This window comes from Hemicordylus capensis, chromosome 4, assembly GCF_027244095.1.
Source record: "Hemicordylus capensis ecotype Gifberg chromosome 4, rHemCap1.1.pri, whole genome shotgun sequence".
NCBI classification, from domain to species: domain Eukaryota; kingdom Metazoa; phylum Chordata; class Lepidosauria; order Squamata; family Cordylidae; genus Hemicordylus; species Hemicordylus capensis.
Genome location: NC_069660.1, coordinates 202,979,956 through 202,999,175, shown reverse-complemented (window position 1 = coordinate 202,999,175; position 19,220 = coordinate 202,979,956). Strand labels below are relative to the sequence as shown.

The 19,220-nt window shown below is 45.1% G+C and overlaps 2 protein-coding genes across 7 annotated transcripts in view; one reads left to right on the top strand and one right to left on the bottom strand.

Annotated features, from left to right (window-relative positions):
- The window catches only part of RELCH (RAB11 binding and LisH domain, coiled-coil and HEAT repeat containing), a 105,779-nt gene extending 96,886 nt beyond the window's left edge, over positions 1-8,893 (bottom strand). For 2 of the 5 annotated variants that reach the window (XM_053243837.1, XM_053243840.1), the window contains exon 1: positions 8,234-8,890. In XM_053243837.1, the coding sequence (XP_053099812.1) occupies positions 8,234-8,702 (469 nt within the window). In that variant the 5' untranslated portion in view covers positions 8,703-8,890. Of the gene's footprint in view, positions 1-8,233 lie in introns of all 5 variants that reach the window. The other 3 variants (XR_008305738.1, XM_053243838.1, XM_053243839.1) reach the window with 3 other exon arrangements.
- The window catches only part of PIGN (phosphatidylinositol glycan anchor biosynthesis class N), a 138,617-nt gene continuing 128,169 nt past the window's right edge, over positions 8,773-19,220 (top strand). Inside the window, exon 1 of one of the 2 annotated variants that reach the window (XM_053243843.1) lies at positions 8,773-10,556. The gene's annotated coding sequence lies outside the window, so the exon portion shown is untranslated. Of the gene's footprint in view, positions 10,557-18,835; positions 18,950-19,220 lie in introns of those variants that run through there. The other variant, XM_053243844.1, reaches the window with a different exon arrangement.

The following is a 19,220-nucleotide window of genomic DNA, read 5'->3' as shown; positions in this document are numbered from 1 at the left end:
CTTTCCCAATGACAAGCCACATGGGAGCCCTAAAAGAAGGCTAATCAAGCAACAGGGAGCTGGGAATCTTTACACCTGCCCAGCCTGTTCTATTCTGCTACTGTGCATGCAGGGGCAGTCCAAGACATTTTGCTGCCTGAGGCAGACAGTATGTTATCCCACATCTGCGGGCAGGTACACAGCAGGCCAGGCCACAGAGGCAGCAACAGCAGCACACAAGCACTCTTAGACTAGAGATGTGCACGGAACCGCAGAGCTGTGGTCCGGCACTGGGGTGGGGGTTCCTTTAAGGGCGGGGGAGGGTGTACTTACCCCTCCCTCCGGCGCGCCTTTTTTGTTAGCAATTGGGGCAACAGGATACCTTCCTGCGCCCCTTCCCCCTTTTGGCTGCAAAAGGCTTCAGGGAGGTATCCTGCCGCCCCAATTGCTAACAAAAAGGCACGCTGGAGGGGGAAAAGCAGAGGGAGGGGCAAGTACACCCTCCCCCGCCCTTAAAGGAACCTCCACCCCAGTCCCCCCGAACCACAAACCGCCCATGCTCGGACCAGTCCGGAGGCCTGTAGAATGGCCTCTGGACCGGTCCGTGCACATCACTATCTTAGACTATGCCCACCTCCTCACTGCCGCCATTATTTCTCGCCGCTGTCTCCTCTTCCTGGCCGGCGGGGCTTTGCCCGCCATCTGCCCACCTTTTTCTGCCGGCAGGGCTTTGCCCGCCGGCCCTCCACCTCTGCCTCCTGGCCGCTGCCATTATTTCTCTCCGCTTCAATGCTGGAACTCTTGCGTGCTCTAGAGCATCTGCACGTTCGTACTTGATTGCTCCCCTCACCGCAGAGATCTCCCCACCCTCACCTGAGCTGCACTCCTGCTTCTCCTCCATCCTGTTGCTTCCACCCCCCTCACCCTTCTTGGTCGTGGCTGCAGCACTGCTGCCACCTATTGGCCAAGCTGCAGCCCCCTATCCCCAGAGACCTCTCCACCCTCACCCGAGCCCCACTCCTGCTCCTTCCCACAGGAGTCAGGTATTGATGGCAGAGGTGCTCCTACCAAGGGCATAGCAAGGGGAGAGTGGACTCATGTTCACATAGTGAACATGGGTGGCCTCCCCACTCATGGCAACATGTGCACTCATGTGCACACACACCCCACTCACGTGCCTCCCCACTCCAGCTGGTCACCCACCCGGCACCCCCGCTGACACTGCTGCCGCTGGTCACCTCCACCTCCTGCCATCCAGCTCCCGGGCTACCACCTCTTCCATCAACTGGAAGCCCAGCCGACGGAAGGAGGATGGACCTGGGAGGCCGAAGGAGGAGGCGGCAGGTGGCTGGCAGCAGCAGGAGTCCCAGCCGGGGGGGGGGGGAACTCAGCAGGTCCCAGATGCAGGGCGTGACAGGTTCTTTGAACCCATCCATCCTATTATAGCCCCACCTCTGCTCCTCCCTCCTGTCGGTAGGGAGGGCGGGGAGGAGAAGAAGCATACCTTCACAGAATGAGGAAGGGAAATTAAATAGTCCACCCCAGTGGGGTGAGGATGGGCAGCAGGAGGAAGCAGCAGAGGCGCCCATGGAATGTTGTCCATGGTGGCAAGGGGCAAGCACTTGCTGCCCCCTGTATCCTTCCTCAAACCATGCTCAGGGTCACTGCCTAACCCTGCCTCATGGAAGGGACAGCTCTTGCTCTCTCTCCTCTCTTGCCTCGAGACAGAGAGAGAAAAGGCAAAACACATACAAAAGTGCAGTGGAGAAACATGGGGAAAGCACTGAACACTGCTGCTGGCTGCTGACAGTGTGTATTTGGTGTGTGTGCATGCGCATGCACACATACACACACTCCTGTTCAACCAAAACACATATGTGTAGGGCTGGAGCCACATCGGGCTACCATTCCCATGGCAGAGAAAACGGAGTTGAATATTGTGCGTGCTATCAGCCTGGGTGAATGTGCACAGCCCTCTCCTGGAAACAGCTTACACTACTGTGTTGTATTTTGCTTACATGCAAACAGTGCAGTGCTACAACTGTCAGCCTTCAGCTACACACACACACACACACACACACACACACACAGAGATTATAAAAAGGCAAGCAGGCACAACCATTTGCCTCTCAGCTTGGTCAACTGGCACTTGCTCCAGGAAACAAGTGGTTTTAACTGTGCCTTCATTCTGACAAGTTACTTTGATTAGGCTGCAAATAAGCTTCTGCAGTTTCAATAATGCTTGTGTAAAGAGCATGCTGCAAGAAAAAGACCAATTCTCTTAATCATCATATGAAGAACAAGTTCTGAGAATCAAATTCCAATTTTGCGTGGGATGCATGATAATTCTATGGGCCAAATTCTGTACTCTTCTGAACAGGTATTTCATTCCAATTGTTCAGAGCTCAATTTGATTATAAAATTAAACACCAATTAACTGATTCTCAGTCAGAACAGTACATATATCAACTGTGGCTTTATTGAGCATTGTGCATAACACTTTTGATGTTGTGTACTGAAGAACACGGCAAGATTTGAAAAAGTATAAAGTTTTTCTTTGAGCAGACTTTTGGTTATAATAAAATACATTTTGTCTGTCTTAACAATTCCAATTGTTTTTGGAAACTGCAATCATGTAATTAAGATGCGTACGTATTACAAAAGAGCTGGTTGCAGCAGAGGATAACCAGGAAGCAATAATAAAATCCTTCAAGCCTACTTGGGTGTGGTAGGTATGCAACAGTCGAAAGCCATTTTATAAATACTGAGCTGGACTGTATTTGAAATGGATTGTATTTACACTGCCTCCCTGATGCAGTGTAACTTTGCCATTCTCAGAGAGCAGCTTTTTCAGTGTTATTTTTCAGGTGAGAAAGTAAGAATATCATCACTGCCAAAAAAGCAGTTTAAGAATTAAAGATGTGAAGTGAACTGCTTTGCACTGATGGGTGTAAAACATAAAACAGTACTGGTAAAGCCTAAATCTAACTTTGAGGGAAGTTCTTAAGGAATGTTATGTATATTAAAAGCAGAGATAGTTGTACCGGATGCTAGGCCGTGCATTAGAACATCAAAATTCTGATGACTCCGTAGGGCGCCATGGTGCTGCAGCGATAGATACTTTCCCACCCTGGTCCTCCCCAAGCAATTCTGAATATCTGGTGCTGAGGGGGGCTCTTTTACAGGAACCAGAGTCATGCAGGGCCAGCTGGGAAGCCATGTGAGGTTAGTTGAGAGCTATAATTCATTCCAGAACTATCCCCAAGCAGTTTCCAGCTGATGTCACATGGTTCCAGTTCCTGTAAAAAAAGAAGAAGAAAAGAAAGGTTCTCCCTCCCAGTGACAGAAATGTCTAGAACTGCAAGGGGAGGGTCACAATGGGTACGGATGCCTCCCTTCAATCCTGGAGGGTGGTGGTCTTACAGATTTATCAGAACTGGATGTTCAGATTACAGGCCCAGTGGACACTCATTTTATACAGTGAAAAATCTACTAGTATGCCAATATGTTTGCAGTTTTTCCTGCTGACATACCGAATAAGGGCTGCACATGGGGATCATTTCCACATGTACACAGAGGGGAAGAATCAGTTCTGGCCATCCTGCGCCCTCCTCCTGCAGCCACTCATATCCCCCTACAAGTAGATTCATATGTTCTCTAATGCATGCTTCAACATATCACTGAGTGTAGCTACAGAATAATTTCTCCTCAGAGTTACTATTCTGATTTAGTTGCTGTAATTACTTTACATTTCACTGTTCTCTCTCAGTTCCCATTTTGTACTAAAAATGGATTTCTGAGGCACCTCAGAACTAACTATAAAGTATGAAGGACAGATTACAAGATGAAATAATCCAGGACAGTGATTCTCAAACTTGGGTCCTCAGGTGTTATTGGACTTCAACTCCCATAATCCCCAACCAAAGGCCACTGAGGCTGGGGATTATGGGAGTTGAAGTCCAATAACACCTGAGGACCCAAGTTTGAGAATCCCTGATCTAGGATATCTGCTCGGGAACACAGAAGTCGAAGATCCTTCACAATATCTAACTGCTTAGCTTGGAATACAGTAATGCTTCCAAGTTCTTTCAGTAGTAAACCTAACTGTGAAACGACAAAACCAAACTATGGGGAAGCACAAGAGGGCTAAGCCTGGGCATGGAAGCTTCATCATGGCCAGCAGCTTAGCACTTTGCATCCATCACCAGATAAGAAAGCAGCAGTCTGATTTGATCAGGCCATGGGAGAGACCGGAAGCACAGCAAAGGCCAATAAGGGTGTGATGAAAGGAGAAATGGGGAGGGACAAGAACTAGGAAAGCTGATTTTTCTTCCCAGCCCTCTCTGCTTTTGTTGCTGCAAATGGATTATTTTTGAGTAGTCCCAAGCAGCTAGACTCTAATGGTCATAGTAGAAGGGTGTTGAGTGAGGTTTTGACTGATAAAATCCCAAATGTTATGCCTTCATAATACCTTGTTCTGGGTTTGAGCACTACTCTAGTGCTTTATAAAGAAACATGAGGAAAATATACTTTGCAAGCATATCTTAAAATTCTTACACAGCACAGTTGACATTGTATTAACAGTTTTTGTTTTAAGTGAAATATCTAAGTACCGTACCAAAATATTGCTATAACAATTGACAAAGTTGTTGATCATGTAGTGGCAAAAATATGGATTTCAAGTCCTATGAGGACTTGCATAATTGCCTAGCAATGTGCACGGAATGGGTTCAGAGGCCCTTTATGGACCACCAAACCGGTTCTAAAGTCTGGCTGTTCGAAGGTGCAGGGGGATAACTTTAAGGACTGGGGGAGGATGCTCTAACCCCACCCCACCCTGCAGTGTTTCCCCCACTGGTGTGGTCCTGAAAAACAGTCCTGCAGGGCAGCAGCATACCATGGACTTCCAGTCCATGACTCATCGGGGCAGCAAGGAGGTATTCTGCCGCCCTGCAGGACTGTTCTTCAGGACAGCTCTGGCGGGGGAAACATGAGTGGGGGGAGCACCATCCCTAGTCAAAGTTATCCCCCCACCTTTGCACTGGCAGTCGCCAGTTCCATGCACATCCCTATAATTGTTGCTTTTTCAGTAACTAGGGAAAAAGCAACACCACCTATAACCATATTCAATTTCTAGATTTCACCTTCTAAATGAATTTAACCGTTCCAAGCACTAAATGAAAAATTTCTTGCAAGAACTGATTCTATAATAAAATATTTTACAAGTAAACACCCAATGACATTTTTTCCTCAGCCACTGTGAATGCTACCAGAAATTCAAGCAGATCCTACTACACACACTTCATACATCTTATATTTGAAGAACATTCAGAGAATGTGATACATGTATCAGTGCACAAGACCACCTCAAGCAAAACAATAATTTATGTTAAGAAAGCTACCAAGCAATGAGACTTACAACGCTTTCAGATCAGAACACCTCCAAAATGTCCTCCAACCTAGAGTCTCATAGCCTGGTCCATCATTCCATTAGGTTCAAGTTATACCACACAAATGCTACCAGAAATATCTGACAGTACTATTGATCTAAGAACGGTGTGCCACAATGTATGCAATGTTTCATACCTTTAAAACCCTCCAGAACCTGGGAGTAAGTTCACATAAGTAGCTGCACAAACATACATTTCCCACTCCTGTCGAAAGAACAGGTTATTAGACTGGATGCATTTTATGTGATGCTGAGAATTGGTTCTGACCATTTGCCAAAGGGCCTTAGGTTAAACAGCTCATGTGAGCAGCCTACTTGCATGAGCAGTGAACCCACATAAGACCATAGCTTTTCTCTGAACGGAAATTCTTCAAGTTGCAATTTTACAGTTTACAGAAGAAAACAGATGATCTCACATGAGTTCACTTGGTCACATGAACAGTGTTTCTGTAGGCTTGTCTCCCTGACTAGAAGTACCTCTTATTTGGGGAATGGCCATAGCTCAATGATAGTAGTACATGCTTTATATGCAGAAAATCCCAGATAGGTCTGGGAGAGACACATCTGCAGTCCTGGAGTGCTGCTGCCTGCCAGTGTTGGCAAGAGACCAATGGCCTAACTCTGTATAAGGCAGCTTTATTTAAGAAATATCCATAGCAAAACACAAACAAAAGTTGTTCTGCTTAGTAACAACAGAAGCAAAGAGATGTTTTATACATACATCCACTGAGGGTCTGCTCAGGATCACTTTGGCAACACTTCCATACGTGATGGGGAAAGCCATATAACAGAAAATCCCAAGTACACCATTCCAGTGTTTCTTACAATTAATCCAAGTTAATAGCCATAAAATGATATTGAACAGCAACAGGTGTTAAAGATAATACCACCATGATGGATTTGGGGCAAAATTGTATAAGTCAGCTTTACTTACATCCTGACACTGACCACTAGGAGAATAATCTAAATTTGATCTTGCACATGAATACACACTTGTATCCAGGTTTCCAAGAAAACCATAACACTAATTGAGAGATCTCGTACTGCTGGAATGGGCCTTCAGCCTTCCAGAATTTACTTTGTTTTTTACTAGAACCCCAAGGTCCACCACTGGAACCAGGTGCAAAATAATTTAGTTTATTAATGTACACCCAGTTAACATAATTTTATATTTTGTTTCAGCAGCCCAAATTTTATGTGTATGTGTGTAAGCCCTTTTGATCCTGTTGTAACCCAAACCCTTGCCCATCTACTGCAAAATTACCCAGAAATCTACCAGCTGATACTAGTTTATCTTCTGCCCACCTCTATCCTATTGAGTTCACCACTTTTTCTCAACTTTCAGAAACGCTTCCTAGATACCAGTACTGCACCATCCCACTGTACAATGGATCCAACAAACAAATGGCATTAATAGCTCTTGCTAACCTAGCAAAAGAATCTAAACCTAATATAACACATTGTAAGATTGCACTTCATTGACACATTTGTATTCCTTCAGCTTACACAGGAAGCTTTTTCAAAGCACCTTGCTACAACACAGTCATCTGCTAACATGCACTTTGTTAGAATTCTCATTTCCCAACCCTATGTGCCTACATTAACCACATCTCTATCATTCAACAAGATGCCAGCACTCATGTCAAAAGGTATGGAGGTATGTCAAAAGTCACCTTTAACACAAGCCCATAAAAAGGTACTGATGTTAGTGAAGGATAGGTAGACTTTGTTTTCTACCTGACCAATTACCCATTTAATACAGTATGGTGTTGTCTCTTATTTTTAATTAAGCCTCCATGAATGATCCCAGTGTCCCTGGCTTGGTGCTTCAGCACTAAACTGAAAGTAGTGGTGGAGCCAGTTTTTACCTCCTTCTGAAGGCAGCAACATGATTCAGAACTTCAACCAACGTGACACCTAATCTAGCGAAAAGTAAACAAAACCCATGCAGACTAGGAGTATCCCAGCTATTATTTTTGTTTACTGTGCAGATGTGTGAAGCAACACCACAGTCTGAGCTCATGATGGTGCTGTGCGGTTTATAGGACTGACAAGCTTGATATGTGCATCCAGTTCCACCCTTCATAAAGACATGCCCTTAAAAATGGATATAATGAAAGCAAGGCGTACAAGCATATGGGATGGCTAGTGTTTGGAACTAGTGTTCTCTGAACAGACAGGCCTGTCATGTAATCTCAGCTGTACAAGAAGGTGGGTTTAGTTACTTGGTGTTGACTTACAGTACAGCCCTATGCATATTTACCCAGAAGTAATTTTCACTTTGCTTGATGAAATTTACTCCCAGAGAAGTGTGCACAGAACCGAAGTCTTCACATTCTTGCAGGATCACATAGCAATCTGTTGTCCTATCAAGTGTGTCGAGTTCCATTGCATTGTGTGCCAAGTTACAGTGAAAGCGGGGGAGGCAGGGAGGAGTTGCTCAGAGGAAGTGCCCCAACCAAACCCCGTTGCCACGGCAGCAAGCCCACCAATAACCATTGCACAAAGGGCTCTTGAAGTATCTGATGGTACTACTGAGCTAAGCATGGTGTGTTACGGAGGCGTTTGAGCATTTCTTCCGACTACTGCAGAACACGCACTCGGTACACGTTTTGGGCCCGAGCCACAAAGAGCCCTGCCTCCGCTTAAGCGCAATATCTATGAAGATCCACCCAAGGCAAAGAGAGAGAGAGGCACGAAGTGCGGCGAAAGTAAACACGCCAAGGGCAATCAAGGGCCGAAACAGCGCGAAGGGAAAGGGGTGGGGACGAGAACCCCATTTCCCAGGCGCTGCGACCCACTTACGGAGCTGTCCGGTGCCGGGCTCCTTGCTCCCTCCAACCACCGCCAACATCCCCGGGGCTGCTGAGGCGGGCGGGGTCGGTGCCGGGGTTCCAGAACCGCCTCCGTTCTGCCGTTCGAAGTTGCCCGGGTTGGAGAAGTAGTCGCGGAGGCGGGGCAGCTCCCGGCCGCTCTCCAGCAGCTCCGTGTGGAGTTCCAACGCGGTCAGGACGAACTGGTCTCGTAGCAGCTGAGCCGCCAGAGCGTCCACCGGCACCCGGGGCGGCTCCTCGGCCTGCAGAGGAGGCTGCGGCGGCGGCAGCTGCTGCTGCTGCTGGGGTGGAGAGGAGGAGGAAGGGATCCGGAGAGGAGCGGCTGAACCACCCGGGTCGCTACTGCTGCTGCCGCCGCCGCCCGCCCTGGTCTCCTCTGGGTCGGACTCCTCAGAATCGCTGAGAAAGGGGTTCACTCCCCCGGCCCCCACCGCCGCCATCTTGAGGGAGAGGAAGGAGGCACTCGGAGCAGGTGCCCCAACCGAGCCCCGTTACCACAGCAGCAAGCCCACCAATCCCTCTCCCTCGCACCTCCTTCCCCTCTCTCCTCTCGAAGCGCCCAGTGTCGGTGTACCACCTATCGCGAGAGTGCCGCGATTAGAGTTCCCGTTCCTGTGAGGTTGCACGGGATTCCAGGATTCATAGACTTTTTAAAGTACTAGAGTGAGTATCCTTTTTTTTTTCTTCCTGTGGAGGAGGTTTCGATACCACTGCTTCTTTCCTCGTTGGTGGAATAGAAGTGAAAGATGTTCTTTGAAGACACACAGGATTTTATCGTAGCTGTATTACCGGACAACAGAAGCCCAGCTCCCAAAAAGAAAGAAAAAGGCAGACAAGAGTTCATGCTCTAGCGTATTTCTTATGAACATTATGATTATGCTTTTTAAAAAGGGTTTTCGACATTTGAAACTGCAGAAGCAGAAGGATTCTACTGCAGAAGCAAACGCAGTCCATAGTTCTTATCCTGTATTGCTGGGACGGGCTCTTTTGGTCCAAAGACATAACTCCATAATGTAGTCCACTATTAAAATGGCAGATTGAAGATGGATTTAAGGCTGAGAGAATGATTTACAACAACCCTACTATGCAGTCCGCCACTGTTATTTCCATGCTGCTGAGCGGGGGGCCATGAGGTTGAATGGTAGATTTTTGTTTATGACGACCTTGCCAATGTAGTTATATACATGGGAAATCTAACACAAAGCAGTAATTCTTTTATGTGACACTCAGAGTTGTTATGCAGGGTTTTAAAGTGCTGCCATGGAAATTTCCCATGGCAGCACTTTAAAGCGCTATGCAACAGCCCTAATTTGGAAATCATACACCCCCCATTGATAGTATATCACCATCAATCTAGTAACTGTTTTGAGATTTTCAATTGAAAGATAACTCATATAAAACATTCCTAATAATAAGGACTTTGAAGAAGCAAAACAGAAAAAGCATTGACGCTTTAGAACTTTGGTGCTGGAGAAGACTTTTGAGAATGCTATGGACAACAGCCAAGGAAAACAACAAATGGATCATAAAACAAATCAATCCAGAATTGTCACTCGAGGCACAAATGACCAGGCTCAAACTATCATACTTAAGACACATTATGCGAAGATCCGGCTCCCTTGAGAAGTCCATAATGCTGGGGAAAGAAGAGGACGACCAGCATCAAGGTGGATGGGATGGACTTGATTATGACAGCAATGAATGCACCACTGAGAGACGTTAAAAGTCAAGTTGAAGACAGATCATCCTGGAGAGAATCTATCTATGTGGTCGCTAAGAGTCGACACCGACTTGACGGCACGTAATCAATTATCAATCAATAATAAGCAAAGATAATATCAATTATATTGTCACCTCTATCGACTCTCTCTAGCCTCTTCCCAACCCAATCCGTCAAATGAATGCAGACGTTCCTTCTGCCCCTTTCACCTACACGTGAGCGCGCTATACCGTTACACTACGCAGAGCGCTAATTGGAAATCCCAAAACAAACACTGAAGTAGGAGTCGCGTCTGTGACTCCAGTCTTTCTATCTCTACGGAAGACACAAGGGCAGGAGATGCTTCTCTATTGGTTAGAAGGAGGATAGGCGGTGCTTAGAGAGGAAACATGCTATGCACGCTTTGAATGGGTTGACCGTAGATGTGTCACTGACAGAGCAGACTTTCTTCTTGGGGTTCCCCCCTTCTGCTTCCGCTTCACCCGGCATCTCGCGAAACTTCTCGTGAGGTCGTCGCGCGCTGTGAAGACAGGGGTGCTTGAGGGGCTGTAGAGCGGGTGCTGCTGCTGAATATGTAAGTAGGAAAGAGTCTATGTGGGCAGCAGCTTGTGCAACCCTTCCTCTCCTCCTGGCATCCGATGGCCAACTGATGGCGTGTGATCTAACTCAGAAGATGATCTTCTTTTCCTTAGTACTAAAGACACGGATCAAGTGTTGTCTGAGTGTGTGAAGAGAGAGGAGTGTGTGTGTATATGTGTGAGATCTGGTGTAGTGTAGTGGCTAAGAGACTGAGGCTGTCCACATGAGCTTGCGCAGACCTGCTGGGGTAGGGCTGCTCATGTGAAGCGCCAGGATCATGGCCGATCCCAGTGCTGCCCTTCTGGGTAGCCCAGGGCTTTTACCCTGGCTTTTACCCGGGTAGAAGGGTGAGAGCACACACGCACACACCTTGGGGGTACCTAGTTGTGTGTCTTTTCGGGCTGCCTGCAGCCTGAGGAGACACAGAGCCGGGCGCCTAGAGTGCCCAGATCTGAGGGAGAATCCCTCCATGCATCTCCTCCATGAGGAGGAGAATCCCTCCTCGCGAGGTGCATTGAGGGATAACTGGAAGCCAGGTTGTTTACCCGGCCTCCAGCTGGCCACACAGCCCCCAGAGCGCTGCTTGTGTTGGTGCCAGTGTTCTCTCTAAGAGGGATTCCCAGATGTTGTTGACTATAACTCCCATAATCCCCAAGCAAAAGCCATTCCAGCTGGGGATTCTGGGGGTTGTAGTCAAGTCAACAACAAACTTGGAGATAACTGAAGGTTATTGGAGTTTGGCAGGGCAAACCGGAGTTAGCTTTTGGCCTGTAATTGTGGTTTCACACATTAAGGCGTACTGCAGTTACTAACGTGGCCAGCTGTGGTTGTCCTGTATGTCTGAACTCAGAATGTACAGGGGTAAGCAACCTATGGCATGCGTGCCACAGCTGACACACAGAGCCAGCGTGGTGTAGTGGTTAGAGTGCTGGACTAGGACCGGGGAGACCCGAGTTCAAATCCCCATTTAAACATAATACTTGCTGGGTGACTCTGGGCCAGTCACTTCTCTCTCAGCCTAACCTACTTCACAGGGTTGTTGTGAGGAGAAACAAAAGTATGTAGTACACCTCTCTCGGCTCCTTGGAGGAAGAGCGGGATATAAATGTAAAAATGAAATAAAAAAATAAATAAAGTAACTTTGAGCGACACTCACACTGCAAGGAAGACCGACCACTATGATGCCTGCTACCTGCCTCCGGTTGGCAGAGGGATCAACGGTGGAGGTCTTTTTGGCTGTGCCAGCTGGCTGGCTCTCTCTCCTGAACATTCGCGTCCTGAAAAAATGAACATAGGCATGCGAGAGAGTGCCAGCCAGCTCAGCCAGAGAAACTTCCACCACCGATCCTGGATGCCCAATGCCTGGGCATCATAGTGTCCAGTCTTCCTTGTGCACACACTCTCTTTTCGCTCCAGCAACTTACTTCTGTGCTTTGTCTGCTCCTGAAATGGAGAAGGCAAAGCAGGATAGCTGAATGTCTCCAAGAGCAGAGATCAGTGCAGCAGGGCTTCCAGCCTGGCAGTGAGTCCAGTAACTGGGGGCATGGCCAGTGATGCAGGAGGTGGAGCAGTGTCATGGCTCAGCTGATGCAGGGGGCAGGGTTCCTAAGGCAGGAATTGTCAACTTCACTTCAAGTGAGCTGCCCCTGAAGGCTTAGCACACTGCTTCTGAAGGGTTGCTGGCCCATTTCGTATGGTGTTGCTTCATTGTTTACTACTACTACGAATATTTATATACTGCTCATCAACAAAATTCTCAAAGCGGTATACATAGAAAAATAAATAATACATAAATAAGATGGTCCCCTGTCCCCAAAGGGCTCACAATCTAAAAAGAAACATAAGGTAGACACCAGCAACAGCCACTGGAGGGATGCTGTCCTAGGGTTGGATAGGGCCAGTTGCTCTCCCCCTGCTAAATATAAGAGAATTGCCACTTTAAAAGATGCCTCTTTGCTCAGTTAGCTAATTTTGCAAGTTGGTTAGAATAAACCAAGATTGGTGGGTTCAGATGTTGTAACCAATCTTTCTTATTTGTAGCCACAATCGAGAGTAGAATTCGTCCATCTTGTGTGGACAGAGGAGTGGCTTCCAAGGCTCAGAGATGACATGTAAAACCAAGATTTAACTGTGGGTCCCCGTGACACAGTAAAATCATCTATAGCAGGGATTCTCAACACTGGGTCCCCAGATGCTACTTGAAGGGTACAGCATAACTTGGTGTGCTAGAGACAGCTGTGGGCCATTGTGCCAAGGTGTTTCAACAGTACTGTGAATGGAAGAAACCTTGTATAGGCTTGGCAGGGGCTTTTGACCCAGTAGTAGCAGTAGAGGGGAAACGGTTTTCCTCTTAAAATTCCTGATGGTTGCATCTGTGATGGGGAACCTCTGGCACAAGCCTCCCACAGAGTTTATATCCCAAACTCAGAAAGCATCTTGTATTGTGCTTGTTCTATTATTATTATTATTATAACATTTATATCCCACTCTTCCTTCAAGGAGCCCAGAGCGGTGTACTACATACTTGAGTTTCTCTTTCACAACAACCCTGTGAAGTAGGTTAGGCTGAGAGAGAAGTGACTGGCCCAGAGTCACCCAGCTAGTTTCATGGCTGAATGGGGATTTGAACTCGGGTCTCCCCGGTCCTAGTCCAGCACTCTAACCACTACACCACGCTGGCTCTCTAGTACCTGTTGGACCGCATTTGCCCATATGAATCTGCCAGGGCCCTGCGATCATCATCTCAGGCGCTGCTCACGACCCCACCAATAACAGAGATCCGGTTGATGGGGACTAGAGACAGGGCCTTTTCTGTTGTGGCCCTCGGCTTTGAAACATCCTCCCTGAAGAGCTTCGCCATGCTCCCTCCCTCAGTGTTTTTAAAAAACATCTTAAAACACGCCTTTTTAAGGAGGCTTTTTAATATCATTGTTTTGTTATATCTGGTATGTTCTTTAGCTTCTTTAGCTTTTTATAATTTTCAGTTTTAATTTGAGCTTAATGATTGTTTTTAATCTGATTTTTTAATAATTTAATTTTATTACTTGTATCTGCATCTATGTTATTGTTGTAAGCCGCCCTGGGCAGTATTGCACTGGAGGGGCAGGATATAAATATTTTAAATAAATAATAGTGATAGGGTAAATGAAGTTGTGCTTGTTGTTAGGAGTGGCAAATGTTCCTGATCTTGAAAACCTATGAAAGATATTCCTTTGTGCTTCCACAGAAAACATTTAAATGATAGAATTCTTCTAATTAATTGGGAAACAGCAAGTTGAAACCATCTCAGGAACCAGTTCCCTAAAAAGCTGAAACACTGGGCCAACTTTGAAAAAGTATCCAGTTGCTACAGAATAAATGCTGCGTTACTTGTTTCTTGAGTCTGTAGTTTTGTGGAGCCTATAAAATAGCATGAAACCTAACCCTTTGTCTACTTGTACTTTTGATACTGGAATTAAACTGAGAGTCAGTGTGGTATAGAGGTGTGGATTAGGACTGGGGAGATCCAGTTTGCAAACCCTGCTTGACCATATGCAGCCCACTGGATGATCATGGGCCAATCACGTCTCTCAGCTTTACCTATCTCACATAATTGTTAGGAAGAGGGGATGGGGTATAATGTATGCTGCCCTGAGCTCATTGTGGGAAGGGTGGGATATAAATCTAGTAATTATAAATTTTGAAAGGGAAAAGTCATTTTGCAGCAACCACTAGTGATATTTGGAACACACTGCAGTGTTCTTAAATGAAGGAAAAAAGGATGCATTGATAATAAAAACCCATGTCATCAAAATCATTCAAGTTATGTCATCTTCTATTGGCTAATAGTCCTAAAAGTCATTTGAAATTGAATTGAAATGAATTATACACAAGGGCATAGCTATTATAGAGTGGATGGGTTCAAAGAATCCTTCATCTCCCTCTCTCCAAAGGGCCACCAGGAAGAGGGGCAAACATGGGCCCCTTCTTCCCTAGCTACACTCCTGATTATACACTATTCCACAGCTTTGCTTTTTGGTTGGTGATTTTTTCTCTCTGCCATTCGTTGCCTGTTTTCAAACAGTATTTCTCAGCTCAGCAGCAAATTCAGCTTTCTGACCTTAACCATATTTGTTTCTTGGGAAAAACTAGTTCTGGAGAAGACACTGATAATTCACTTTCTTCTAGGCTAAAAGCAGTTTTATTAAAATCATTTTAACGTTTTGCAATATGGTAATTTCCCCAAACTTCTTCAGTCCACCCACCCACACCTCTCGCTTGTTTATCTATTTATTATAAATATTTGCACTGGAGGGTATCCAGGCTAAAGGTATGCCATTGTGCCAGGGTTTTCTGTTGTGCAAGATGGAATGAGAGCATGGTTTTTGGTTATCCCTCCTTTCCTCTGCAGCTGCCTGAAAATATGTTCCTGGGTGAGGGGTTCCTCCAACCCTAAGGGACATATTTTCGGGATGCACAAGCAACTGGAAAGATAGGAAGGAATTAGGGATGTGCAAAACTGGTTCGATCGCAACCGGGCCGCTGCAAACCAGGCTGCTTTGAGCCGTTCGATTTTGAACCACTTCGAACTGACCGACCCAGCCAACTGGTTCAACCAAACTGATTCGCATACCCATGGTTTGGTCCGAATTCAGTTTGACTTTGGACCAAACCGCACCCAGCAGTCCTTGCCCACCCCTAAAAAAAGTTTATAGAAGTTCAGAAACATATCTATTCGCACCGCAGGAACTTCAACCAGGCACCTTCGGTCTGTTACCTCAGATCCACAAATTGGGTAACGCTAGGTACTCCATTGTTTCAGACATTGGCACTTTCAAAGCAGAGCTTCTCTGGCTATGTGGTGTCTGTTCTCAGGCTCTGTGCCATAAGTGGTCTTGCTTATCTACAGAATATGACAGACTTCCTGAGGAAATGATAATCGTGCTGCATCCCCTTTATTCATCTTATCCTGGCATCCATGGATGTAGAAGCTCTCCATATCAACATCCCACAGAAAGATGGACTATAAACACCAGGAATATTATTCCCAAAACTGTTTCAGATTTGGGAGAAGCTTGCATCTTCAGATCAAAAGCCATTTTCTCAGCTTCTAAACTTGTTTTGATGGAGGAGTGGGATTGTGACTGCTCACCCTACCCCAAACAGCACATGTGTGTACTGTACACATGTAGGCTCTTACACACAGTCAGGAACCCTGTATGATCTGTGATCCTGATTGTTTGTACACCTGTCACAGCAGGATCATGGGCAGCTAGCCTGGAAGATACAGAACTGGGGGGCCAGGACTGAGAGAGCAAGGTAGATGAATCAGGGATCAAGCCAGGTCATAATTCAGGAGGTAGGGACAAACTGGTAACTGAAAGTTAGGGACACACCAAAGGTCAAACACAAACAGACTAGAAGCAAGGGCACCTTGATACTGTGGCAAGGCTGATTTCAAGGTAGGTGTTGTTGTACTCTTCCTGTTTGGGAAGAGAGCCGAGTGGTTTCTCTGGTGAGGCCAGGTTAGGGCTCTAAGTATTACGGAAAACAAGGGATTTTTAAAGTATTTTAATGGGATTTAATTGGTTCTGAATTGTTTCAAAATTGTTTTGAGCTGTGCATTTTAAATAGTGTTTGTTTTTATGTTTTTTAAATTTATTATTTTTATTATTTTATTATTTTTAAATTTTATATCCTGCTCTTCCTCCAAGGAGCCCAGAGCGGTGTACTACATACTTGAGTTTCTCCTCACAACAACCCTGTGAAGTAGGTTAGGCTGAGAGAGAAGTGACTGCCCAGAGTCACCCAGCTAGTATCATGGCTGAATGGAGATTTTAACTCGGGTCTCCCTGGTCCTAGTCTAGCACTCTAACCACTACGCACCGCCCAGAGCCTTTGGATGGGGTGCTCTAGAAATGTAATTGAATGAATGAATGAATGAGGACTCCAAGACTGCTATAATACAGTGACTTGCCACAAGAGGCAGCAATATATGCTGCCCCCCACCCCAAGCCTAGGCAGAATCTGACAGTTGTGCACATGTAGAGCCTATTCTGCATCTGATGTACCTGTGGAGGTTGGGGGCAGTGCCAACAGGTGCAGTCTTAATCCCTTGTTTACCATAATACAGTTTAGAAGGTGAAAATAGGGCTTAATTGTAACACTTGAATCTGAGCCTCGAGCAGTCCATTTAGCAAGTTAATTTTTTGTATACTACATGGTAATTATTCAACGGACACACAAGCATCACTTTATATTGGAAACCAACTGACTGCTACTATACCACACTTCCAGCTACCATCCAGAGCACACTATATAATCTGTTATCTACAGTTAAAAAGCATATTATAATCTTGTGGTAGCAAGCATGACTTGTCCCCATAGCTAAGCAGGGTCCACCCTGGTTGCATATGAAAGGGAGACTAGAAGTGAGAGCACTGCAAGATATTCCCCTCAGGGGATGAAGCCGCTCTGGGAAGAGCAGAAGGTTTCAAGTTCCCTCCCTGGCTTCTCCAAGATAAGGCTGAGAGAGATTCCTACCTGCAACCTTGGAGAAGCCGCTGCCAGTCTGTGAAGACAATACTGAGCTAGATAGACCAATAGTCTGACTCGGTATATGGCAGCTTCCTATGTTCCTATGTAAATGATTAGATAAGACAAAATAAGAATATGTGTGTTAGGAGTCCAGAGACCCCTATTGGCCTACAGGTAATGTCCTGTTTTCAGGAGTTGCCTCTGAGGTTGTATTGGATGTTTTGGGCTGCCATCTTTTATATTTGAAGTGGAAAAGTCTATATTTTAAGATGGCACAGATGCTTCATGATCTATAAGGCAGGACAACAGATGATCCTTGGAGATTTTGCACACAATCACTGATGCAGACAGTTAGTTTGATAAGTGGAGTGATATTATACAGTTTTTAATTATCTGGGAGCTTTTGCCTCAGGTTGACTTCCGCATTGCTCTGCTGCATCTACAATTTAAAGTTATTGTAATGTATACAACACTTTATGAAAATGTTACGTATAAAGTAATTTTAAACTGATTACGTATAAAGTAATTTTAAACTGAAGCATATTTATTTTAAATGTTAAGGCATATGGAAATCCTATCTTATAAGTTACATTACTTGGCAGATCACATGTATCACCTTCCTTTATCTTGTCAAAAGTGGGGGAAGAGCACACAACTACGTCTGGAAGATTTTAATTTTTGAAAAGCAATTGTATGGAATTATAATGTGACTGAGATCTGTACACAGATATTAGTGAAGATTAATCTGAGGTGAAGCGTTATTCTGTTGGCACAAATTCACTGCCTGTTGGCATGCAGTATGAATTCAACCTCAAAACATGGTTAACTTACAAGGTTATTCTTAACCACAATAAGGTGGTTTTGTGTATCAATTTAATATTTTAACTTGACATTCTGAGATGGCATCCCTTTCTGCTTTCTATTTATTTATGGATGAATTGTTTCATATCTCTCTGATGGCATAAATAAAATAATACATAATGATTTTTTAACTTGTCAGCAAGAAAAATGGCTGCTAATCATAACCCCTTTGTAATGTGCATGCCATGACACTGATGTTTATTGAAGATGCATTTTCAATAGATGCTCTTAAATTATATGCAACAGGCACATAATGCTCACTGGAGCATGTTCCTTCTGAAAGAGATGACTGAAGTATTTTTAGTGTCTTGTCTTGACACTTTTAAATATTCCCTTCTACTGGCATAGCATATTCATCTGGATATTGCTTTGTGTATGTTTTTTTCAGATATTGAAAACATAAATAGAAATAGAAAATAAATGGTTGCATATTTCATAAAGATTTATATTGTGCTCGTTTTTTAAATTTGGCAGGCTCAGGCTCAGCATCCTCAGTATCTTATGTTTGAAATTTTAAATGTGCTGCAATATTAGATATGGAGGCTTGGGGAAAACTAGGTCTGCATTTTGCCTCATTATGTTGACATTTCCATTAATCTTGAGGGACCTGGTTCAATACAACACAGCAGGTTCTGCAGCAGGCAAAAATCTTCACAGGCAACAGACTGGCTTGCAGCATAAGTGGAAGAAGTAGTGGAAAGAATTCCTGTCAGTCAGTAATGGAGTTTTCTGGGGAAAGAAAGCTCATTGCCTCCTCTTACATTTTTCTTGTAGTACTTGAGCTATAAATTATGTTTTAAAATAAAAATGTATATCAGTTCACTGAGACCAGCATATTATTATTTATTTAGATGGTATCTGGGCCAGTTTTTCATTTAAAAAGATATGGAAAGAGGAATACAACAAAACGACAAATATAAAAACAACATTGCAGAGTAAAAGCAACAGAGACTTAAACAGCAGCTAAAACAATTAAAACAATTGGTTCTAACGGCCTGGGAGAATAAAAAGGTATTTGTCTGGTATCTACAAGGCAGCAATGTCGGTGCCAGGTGATGCTCCCTGGGGAAAATATTCCACAGGCGGGATGCCACAGCTAAGAAAGCCCTCTCCCCTGTTGCCGTTAACTGCAAAGTCAGGGCACCCGAGGAGGGCCTCCGAAGATGACCTCAGGGCACGGGTTGAAACATTTGGGCGTGGGTTTTCCTTCTTTCCCACCCTGCCAGGGGTATGAGATGAGGTATGATATGAATTGGATTTTGTGCCCACAGTGCATTTTGAA